This window comes from Penaeus monodon, chromosome 12 (assembly GCF_015228065.2).
Source record: "Penaeus monodon isolate SGIC_2016 chromosome 12, NSTDA_Pmon_1, whole genome shotgun sequence".
Classification (NCBI taxonomy): domain Eukaryota; kingdom Metazoa; phylum Arthropoda; class Malacostraca; order Decapoda; family Penaeidae; genus Penaeus; species Penaeus monodon.
The window spans coordinates 51,572,353-51,582,352 of record NC_051397.1 but is presented as its reverse complement, the minus strand read 5'-3'; the positions used below and the strand labels follow the sequence as shown (position 1 = coordinate 51,582,352).

At 41.1% G+C, this 10,000-nt stretch overlaps 1 protein-coding gene across 1 annotated transcript in view; it reads right to left on the bottom strand.

Annotated features, from left to right (window-relative positions):
• Window positions 1–4,753: 4,753 nt before the first annotated feature.
• LOC119579571 (NK1 transcription factor-related protein 1-like) overlaps window positions 4,754–10,000 on the bottom strand; it is a gene marked incomplete in the record, with an annotated part of 27,328 nt that continues 22,081 nt past the window's right edge. The window contains 2 exon segments of the mRNA XM_037927489.1: window positions 4,754–5,247; window positions 7,803–8,042. Of these exon segments, the coding sequence (XP_037783417.1) occupies window positions 5,083–5,247; window positions 7,803–8,042 (405 nt within the window).

The following is a 10,000-nucleotide window of genomic DNA, read 5'->3' as shown; positions in this document are numbered from 1 at the left end:
GAAATATATTAATTTTGAATGTATTGTAAAGATCAATAAACCAATTTTGAAAGTGGTGTTGAAAGAGAAAAAAAACATTTTGAAAGTAATATTCAAAGAAACAGATTAAAATTGAAAGTAGTGTTCAAAGAAACACATTCATTTTGAACATATTGCTGAAAGAAACAAATTAGTTTTGAGAGTATTGTTCAAAGAGAAAATTAAAGTAGCAAAAATGTTCAAAGAAATAACTGTGTTTTGTAAATATTGTTAAAAGAGAAAATTAGCTTTGAAAATGTTATTCAGCATGACAATAAATTTTGAAAGCATTGTTCAAATAAATTATTTTATTTTGTTGTGTGTGTGTGTGTGTGTGTGTGTGTGTGTGTGTGTGTGTGTGTGTGTGTGTGTGTGTGTTTGTGTGTGTGTATGTGTGTACGTGTATGTACATCACATAGCACACACACACACAGTCGCCGTCATTTAATCACTACCCGTTTTCTCGATACCCATTTCATCCTTTCATATTTTCTTTCCTTTTTCTCATTAATAACCTTTGGTCTCTCTTCCTCTGTAGGCAGACAGAGATGTTTAAGAAAAGCAAACTACTGCAATTCCTTTTATACGTGTTTATTGCAAAAAAATACAGGCGAGTTTTCTTTGGCAACAGAAGCTTATTTACAACTATAAAATGCAGTAAGTTACAATAAAACGCGGTTAATCATCTATCTATTCAGACCGGAACAGCTCGCGGTTACAGGAATTACCCTGAAGGCAAATTTTGTAGTTTTGCTATTTAAAGCGACCTTAGGTAGTTTTCTGACTCAGCTGTTCATTTAAAAAGTGTATTTTTCTTTAATTCATTCTATCTTTTAGCTCATTTTCTCTCTTTCACCTTAAAAACTAATGCACTGCTCGGTTATAAAGATTCACCATCGTCGTACAATCGCTTGTTTCTGGATACAATTTAGTCTGAACTTTCTGTTTCGTTCAAAAATTGCACATAAATACAAAACATTTTCTCAATCTCTTGGCATATCTTATATACATTTTGTTGCGTGATATGACCAGAGAGCGAGGGGCAGAGATTAATAATAATCATCATAAAAAAAACACAATACAGAAAGGTGTTTGAATTAACTATTAAAAAAAAAATCAAACAGCTGTGCACAAATGTTTCTAAAATTACAGTTAGTACATTTCAAAGACTGTTGTCGGCCTTTCTCAACATACTAAAATCCCCCTTTTCTTAAGACTATATATATATAAGCTCTATCTTATTTAAAAAATATTTATGATAAACGACAAAATCCTCCATGTTACAGTCGAGGAAAAACATACCGCGGCTGCGACTTTTTTCTTGGAAATTGGTAAGGTATTTTGTCGCGATTTCATCTGACTGAAAAAAGACAGTTCCATTACTCAAATAAATAAATAACTCAGAAGATTGACTCAAATGCAAATGATAAAAAGGGCGGGAAACGTCGGTAAATCCTCTAGTGACGTCATACTTACAAGAACGCTCCCGATGCTTACGGAAACGCGGAAGTCTGGATGCAGAAACCACAGTCAGCCACAGCTTATTTACATGTTTATCAAAATAACTATATATATATCTACTAGAAATACTCATCTACTACCTACGACGGAGAGAAAAAAATCAGACATATGCAAATGAGGATGTAATCACTGGCAGGCCTCTCGTTGGAGAAGCACCGAGAGAAGATTCCATTTCATTCGGGTTTGGATTCTTTAGCTTTCGCCCATAAAGAAAAAAAACACGGCAAACACACACACACACACACACACACACACACACACACACACACACACACACACACACACACACACACACACACACACACACACACACACACACACACACATATATATATATATATATATATATATATATATATATATATATATATATATATATATATATAATCCAGTTTAGGATTTTTTGTTATAGTAAACAAGTCATTGCAAATTTGCAAGTGTGTTTTTGAAATAAAGATGGCGGGACTCTTTACAACTGGATGTGATAAGAAAAACAAATCGTCAAAGACAATAATACCTTGAATAATAGACAATATCTCCAGACGACCGTCTCTCCCAGCGATCAATCAGAACGCGGGAATCGAGACCTGTTATAACGGCGCGACCAATCACAGCGCCGAGCGAGGCTTCATTACCGTGGGGGATCTCGCGAAGCAATACATACGCTCTTTTTAATATCTATATATATTATATACACATTATCGTACATGCTGAGATGACTGATTGCTCATTCGAACACCAGTGAAGCGCTGTATTTTATTTTAATTATCTATTTTTTTTTCTCTAAATCGTTAATTAAGGCACAATATATCAATGTACACAAAGTAGGAGTCGAGCCCCGTGTCTCTGAGAGGATATCAACCATTTTTTTTTCTTAATAGTCAGTATTGACGAAGAAGAAGATATAGTGATCATTTGATTCTGAACCCTCCTCTTTCTCTGAAAAATAAGGAAAAACAGGAAGATAAATGAAAGAAACAGAGGAAAGAGAGAGACAGAAGGAGAGTCGGAGATAGACAGAGAAACCAAGACACACACGGAAAGAGAAACGGAAAAAATCACAGACACAGAGGCAGTAAGACAGAGAAAGAACCGTAGAATCAGACACAGAAAAAGGGAGCAAGAGAAACGGGCTCATCTCACCCCTACAACAGACCTCTCTTTCCTTTCCTTCCCGATCAACAGCGAGCTGCGGTCAATAACTATAAAAGACCAGAGCGCCTCACTGACCACATCAGCCGGTATTAAGTCTATTGGGACATTAAATGGACATTTCTGACCATTAAATGCTCCCCCGTTTGTCTCGGGTTACTGTTTGCGAGACGAGACGGAGAGGAAGGGGAGAGGGAAAGGGAGAGAGGGAAGGAAGGGGGAGAGGAGGGACTGGGGAGAGGAAGGGAAAGAGAGGGAGAGAGGGAGAAAGAGAGGTAGAGAAAAAGAGAGCGCTAGAGAGAGAGAGAGAGAGAAAGAGAGAGAGAGAGAGAGAGAGAGAGAGAGAGAGAGAGAGAGAGAGAGAGAGAGGAGGTGGAAAAAGGGTTTCGAGACAAAAGAAGAATAGGGATAAAAAGAGTAAGGGAGAGAGAAAGTCGAGGAGAAGGCCGAAAGGCAATCAGAACAAGATACAAATCATATTCTAATTCAAGGTTAATAATGATGGATATAAAAAACTGCAATAATGATGCGCATGTCCATGTGTATATGTACGTGTGCGTGTACGTGTGAGCACAAGTGTGTATATCTCTATACGTATGGATATCTGCCTACGTCTATGCGTTTATACGGATCTTCCCATACAAGCACAAGCGCACGCGTGTGTGCTTGTATACCTTCGACCCTAAACACACACACGAACACACAATCCTATTCCCCCCCCCCCTCTCTCCCCTCTCTCGCCCCCTCCTCCCGCTGGCGTCCGTGTTTACTGTGACATCATTAGCCTCGCAAAAACACACGCGCCTCCGAAACGGCCTCTGTCGCTCTCGGAATATCAATTTACAATTTACAAATCATCAAGCTTCTGAATCCATAATGGTGAGGCTGTGAGGACCCGGCGGCTGAGGAAGTTTGTGAGGTGATGATGAGGATAGTGACGATGGTATTGGGGGCCGGGTATATAATAATACTAACAGTAGTGATAATGTTATCAGTAACAAATGACCATTATATTTAGTGTGATTATAATGCAGCTGCTGACGGTAATGATAATAATAACAGTAATAATAATGATAATAACATTAATGGTAATCATAACAATAATGATAATAATAATAATAATGATAATGATAATAATAATAATAATAATAATAATAATAATAATAATAATAATAACAATGATAACATAATAATGATACTAATTTTAAAAATAATTATGCTATCAATGATAGTAATGGTGATAATAACAATTATAATAATGTCATTAATGAAGACATTAACAGTAACAACAATAATCAAAAGGAGGAACTAACATTAACACTAATACAGTCAATTCATCAGTATTCGAAATAAAAAAGCAGCGCTGACAGAATGATAAAAATGACCACTATAACAGCAACAAAAAATACCCCCCCCAAGACAGGCAAACAAACAAACAAACAGCCTCCATACCGTATAAGCGACTTACACAGCAGAGTCAAAATGTAGTTTCTATTAGTGACGTCACAGATAGACATGGGGGTAGGGGGGGCGGGGGGGGGAGACGTTAGATTGTGGTTGGTCTGTTTTTTCTTGTTTTTTTTTTATGTATTTGTTGATGACGTGTTTGTATTTTGTGTGTTAGTGGTTGTTGTAGCGATGAAGAAGTATTTTTTTGAGGATGAGGATGATCAGGAGGATGAGGAGGGAGGAATAGGTGGAGAAGAAGAAGAAGACGAAGAAAGGTAAAAAGAGGAAGAAGAAAAGGAAGAAGGTGAAGAAAGAGAAGAAGAAGAGGAAGAAGAAGATATAGAAGATGAAGAAGAAGAAGAAAAGGAAGAAGATGAGGATGATAATTATTCAAAAAAAGGATATGGAGAAACATAAAAAATACAGAAAGCAAGGAAGAAAAAGAAAGTATTATCGTGTACATAGAAAGAAGAAAAAGAAGAAGAAGAAGAAGAAAAAGAAAATCGCGTATTCGATCTCGTAAGTTAATCCCACAAACTTCCATATATAAACAAATAAAAAAAGAAATAACAATAATATATAAAAGTTCAACGGACTCATTTTTTCAAACTTCTTCAGGTTCAACGAAAAAGAATAATCGTTTTTTTCTCTCTTCCTTTACCTCCATGTTCTCTCCTACGATGAACGCAACGAGTGAACACATTCCCGGCAATCTCAATTATTGAACACATAAGGATTCTTATTTTTCTTTTCTTTTCATTTCATTTTCTATTTCTTTTCTTTTTCTCTTCCTTTCCCTCTCTCTTCTTTCCTTTCTCTCTTCTTTTCTTCTCTTCTCCTCCTTTCTTCTTCTCTCCCTTCCTTCTTCTCTCTCTTCCTTCTTCTCATCCCTTCTGTACCTCTCTTCCTCTCCCTCCTCCTTACTACCCCCGCTCCTCGTCCTCACCACGTGCGAAGTGTCTGCTGGTTATACGTCTGTGTCTGTTGGTAAGTCTGGGCGCTGTAGGGGCACTGGTAGGCAGGGGGCGAGTACTGAGGGGGCGTGTAGGCCGGGGGGTAGGTGGGCGGGTACCCAGCTGGACACGGCTTGCCATCTCGGACCAGAACCTGCGGGGATGGCACGGGGTCAGCGTGTGGCACTCGCAGGGCCGCTTATCAGCTAGGATTTCTGGTATTTGTGTTGTTATTACCATTATGTCATTTTGTTTACTACTATTACTGTTATTATTGTTATTGTTATTATTATTATTATTATTATTATTATTATTATTATTATTATTATTATTATTATTATTATTATTACTATTATTATTATTATTATCATTATTATTATTATTATTATTAATACCATTATCATCATTATTATTATTATTATTATTATTGTTATCATTATCATCATCATTATTATTATTATTGCCATTATTATCATTAGCGTTATTGTTAATATCACTGCTAGTACTATATCATTATCATTATCAACAATATTTTTATTCTTATTTCTATCAATACAATTAATATTATGATCATTATTATTATCTTTATTACTATTCTAATTATAATAATAATAGTAATAGTAATAATAATAATAATAATAATAATAATAATAATAATAATGATAATATTTTAAAATATTAATTAAAATATAAAAATAAATATTAAATTATAATTATAAAATAATAATAAAATAATAATAATATAATAAAATAATATAATAATAATAATATATAATAAATAATAATAATATATTATATTATTATTTCAATCATATATTTTATATAATATAATTTTAAATGTTTATAATAACATTATTTATTAATATATTTATTAAATTACTAATTATACATATTTATATTAATTACTAGTATATATTTTATATATTATTTTTTTATTTTTTATTTTATTATATATAATATATTTTATTATATATAAAGAAAGAGAGATTAAAAAAAAGAAAAAAAGAGATAATAATATAATTTTAAGAAAGAATTTTTTTGAATCAGAAGAAAAAAAAAAGAGAGAAGAAGGAGAGAAGAGATGGAAGGAGGGGGGAGGAGGAAGAAGAGAGAGAGGAGAGAGGGGAAGGGAGGAAGAGGAAAGAGAGGGAAGAGAGAAGAAGATGATAGGAAAGAGAGTAGGAAGAAGAAAGAAGAAACAGAAGGGGAAGAAAGAGAGAACTTTTTGGAGAGAGAGATAAAAAAGAGAGAGATCAGAGAAGAGAGGAAGGAAAGAAGAGGAGAAGAGAGAGAGAGGAAGAGAAATGAGAGATCGAGGAGAAGAGGGGAGAGAAGAGAGGAGAGATGGAGAGAAGAAAGAAAGACAGAAAGGAGGGAACAAAAGAAGAAGAAGAAGACGACAGGAAAAACAGAAAAGAGAGAGACAGAGAAGAAGAGAGATAAATAATAGAAAAAGAAAAACAGGAAAAAGAGAAAGAGAGAGGGGAAAAGAAAGAAAAGAGAGAAGAGAGAAAGAGAGAAGAGAGAAAGAGAGAGAAAGAGAGACAGAGAAGAAGAGAGGAGAAGAAGAGAAAAGAGGAGACAGAGAGAGAGAGAGATAGAGAATAAAGATAGGAGAGAGAGAGAAAAAAGAGAGAGATGGGAGGAAAGATGAGAGAAGAGAGAGAGAGAGAAAAGAGAGAGAGAGAGAAGGGAGGTGAGGAGAGAGGGAGGAAAAGAGCAGAGAGGGGAAAAGAGGAGAGAGACGGCAGAAGAAGAAGAAGAGAGGAGAGAGGAAGAGAGAAGAGAAAGAGAGACAGAAGAAGAGAGAGAGAGAGAAGGGAGAAAGAAGAAAGAGAGAAAAGAGGGGAGGAAGAAGAAGAAAAAAAAGAGGAAGAGAGAGAGAAAAGGGAAAACGAGAGAGAAGCAGAGAGGGGGAAAAAAGAGAGAGAGAAAATGAGGAGAGAGAAGAGAACAGGGAGGAGAGAGAGAGGAGAGAGAGAGATGAAGAGAAGAGAGAGAGAAAAAGGAGAAAGACAGAGACAGAGAGACAAAAGAAGAGAAAGAGGGACAAAGTAAGAGAAGATTAAGAGAAAAGGAAAAGAGAGAGAAGAGAGAAAGAGAAAGGAAGGGGAGAGAGAGAGGGGAAAGAGAGAGAGAAGAGAGGAGAGAGAGAAAAAGAGAGAGGAGGGGAGAGGTGAGAGAGAAGAGGAGAAGGAGGGGAAGAGAGGGAGGAGAGAGAGAGAGAGGTTAGAGAAAGAAGAGAGAGAGAAAAAGAAAAGAAAAGGGAGAGAGAGAGAAAGAGAAAAGAGAGAGAGGGGAGGGCGGGGAAAGAGGAGAGAGGAGAGAGGAGGAAAAGAGACGGGGAGGAGAGAGAAAAGAGAGAGAGAGAGAGGGAAAGAGAAAGAAAAAGAGGAGAGAGAGAGACAGAGGGAGGAGAGAGGAGAGAGAGAGAGAGAGGGGGGAGGGGAGGAGAGGGGAGAGAGAGAGAATAAGAGGGAGGGAAAGAGAAAGAGAAAGAGAAAGAGAGCGAGAGAGAGAGAGAGGGAGAGCACCAGACGGACAGTCTTGTGGGGGAAAGACAGGGCTAACACGCATTACCGAGCAGCAGCAAGTAGACAGACAGCAAGCTAAACAGCCAGACCGGCAGATAAGGAAAAAGTTAAATCCCGAAAGCGAGACTCTAACACACATAGAAATCAAGGTTCGACTAAATGGCAGCGGACTGACCGGCACAGCGACGCGGCGCGGGGAGGTGACGGAGGCCATGGAGGCGGCGGCGGCGGCGGCGGCCGTGGTGAGCTCCAGGTTCTTGTCCTGGCGCTGTCGCTTGCACTTGTAGCGGCGGTTCTGGAACCAGATCTTGACCTGCGTCGAGGTGAGCTTCAGGAGACCCGCCAGGTGCTCGCGCTCCGGCGCCGACAGGTAGCGCTGCTGCTTGAACCTTCGCTCCAACTCGTACACCTGGGCCTGAGGGAGGGAAGCGTCAGGGAAACAGGCTCTGGTGCCGGCGCGGCGTGCGTGCACTGCCTGCAGGGCCATGTGCACTGCAGGCGTCCATACACTCAGACACCCATTGCACCTACACACTCTCTTATACTCCCCTCTTTCTCCCTACCTCTCTCTCTCCCTCTCTCTCTCTCTCTCTCTCTCTCCCTCTCTCCCTCTCTCTCTCTCTCTCTCTCTCTCTCTCTTCTCTCTCTCTCTATCTCTATCTCTCTCTATCTCTCTCTCGTTCTCTCTTTTCCCCTCCCCTCTCCCTTCCTCTCTCTCTCTCTCTCTCTCTCTCTCTCTCTCTCTCTCTCTCTCTCTCTCTCTCTCTCTCTCTCTCTGCCTCACACCTACACCCAGAGAACATGCGCAGTGACACACAAACTGCTCTCCACATGATATCTTTACTTACAGTGACTCATGTCTCAAGAACCGAAAAAGTGATAGCTTCGTGCAAATCAAGACAACAGATCTTGGAGTGAAAGGAGAATGAAAAATAAACGATAAAAGAATTATAAATAGCAAGTAAGTCAAGAAAATGAGACAGTTAAATGATAAAGGGAAGAAAAAAATGAAATAATTATGATAATAAACTAATATTCCGGACCTTCCTCTTTCTCTTTTCTTCCCTTTCTGACTCTCGGAAGGATCAAATGAAGAAGAGAAATGGAGATATGATAATCAGGCTGACCCCGATTCCCCTCTGACCCCCTGGCTCCAACCCTCCCCCTCCCCCCTCCCCCGCCTTCCTTTGACCGTCTTCCTGCAATCTCCTGCAGATTCCTCCTCCTCCTCCTCCCCTCGCTAATCCCCATCTTCCACCTCATCCCCTTCATCCCCTCCCCAACATTCCCTCTCTGACCTCTTCCCCTCACCTCTCATCACGCCCCCCCCCTCCCTTTCCTCCATCTCTATCTCACCTCCCACCCACCCGCCCGCCCCAACTTTCCCCCTTCCTCTCGCTCCCCTATCCTCCTTCCCCTCTCTCCCTCCTTCCCCTCCTCTCTCCCCCCTCCTCCTCTCTCCCTCCTTCCCCTCTCCTTCCTTTCCTCTCCCCTACCCCCCTCCTCCTCCTCCCCCTCCGCTCTCCTCTCCTCCCCCTCCCCTCTCTCTCCCCTTCCCCCTCCCCTCTCTCCCCCTCGGGCCACTTCGCACCGGTCTTGGGATTCTCCTTGAGAAGGTGTCATATATCATAATATCCTTCAGGTAGGCAGCCACGCTATAAACACCGCTGGAGCCGTTGGGGTCGGGCGCCCTCGGCCGAAGGTTGACGCTGACGTAGGCGTTCCCTCGGGCGCTGGGCGGGGGAGGGGGTGGGGCGGGGGTGGGGGTTTTGGGGGAGGTAGAGGGGGGGTCGGGGTCGGTGGGGGGTGGGGGGATGGTTGGGGTAGAATGGTGGTGGAGGTGGGGATGGTAGGGATGGTAGTGGAGAGGGTGGTGGAGAGGGAGGTGGAAAAGGTGGTGGAGGGAATGGTGGAGGGGGTGATGGAGAGAATGGTGGAGGGGATGATGGAGAGAATGATGGAGGGGATGGTGGAGGAAATGGTGGAGAGGATGCTGAGGGGATAGCGAGATGGTGGGGAGGAGCGAGGAGTGAGGTGAAAGGATGAGGGAGAAGTGAGGGTGAGATGTGGTGGGAGGAGAAGGAGACAAAATGGGGGAAGGAAAGGAGGGGAAGGATGAGGGCGAAGGAATTGGGGAAGGGTGGAGGAGGTAGGGGAAAGGGAGGGGTGGGATGGGGTAAGGGAGGGGAAGAAGAGGACAAGGCTTAAGGAAAGGAGAGAGAGAGGAGAGAGGAGGATAGGAGGAGGAGGAGGAGGAAGGACGGAGGAGGGAGACGAGGGAGGAGAGAGGAAGAGGGAGAGAGAGAGAAGGAGAGAGAGGGAGGGGAGAGAGAGGAGAGAGGAGAGAGAGAGAGCGGGGAGAGAGAGGAGGGG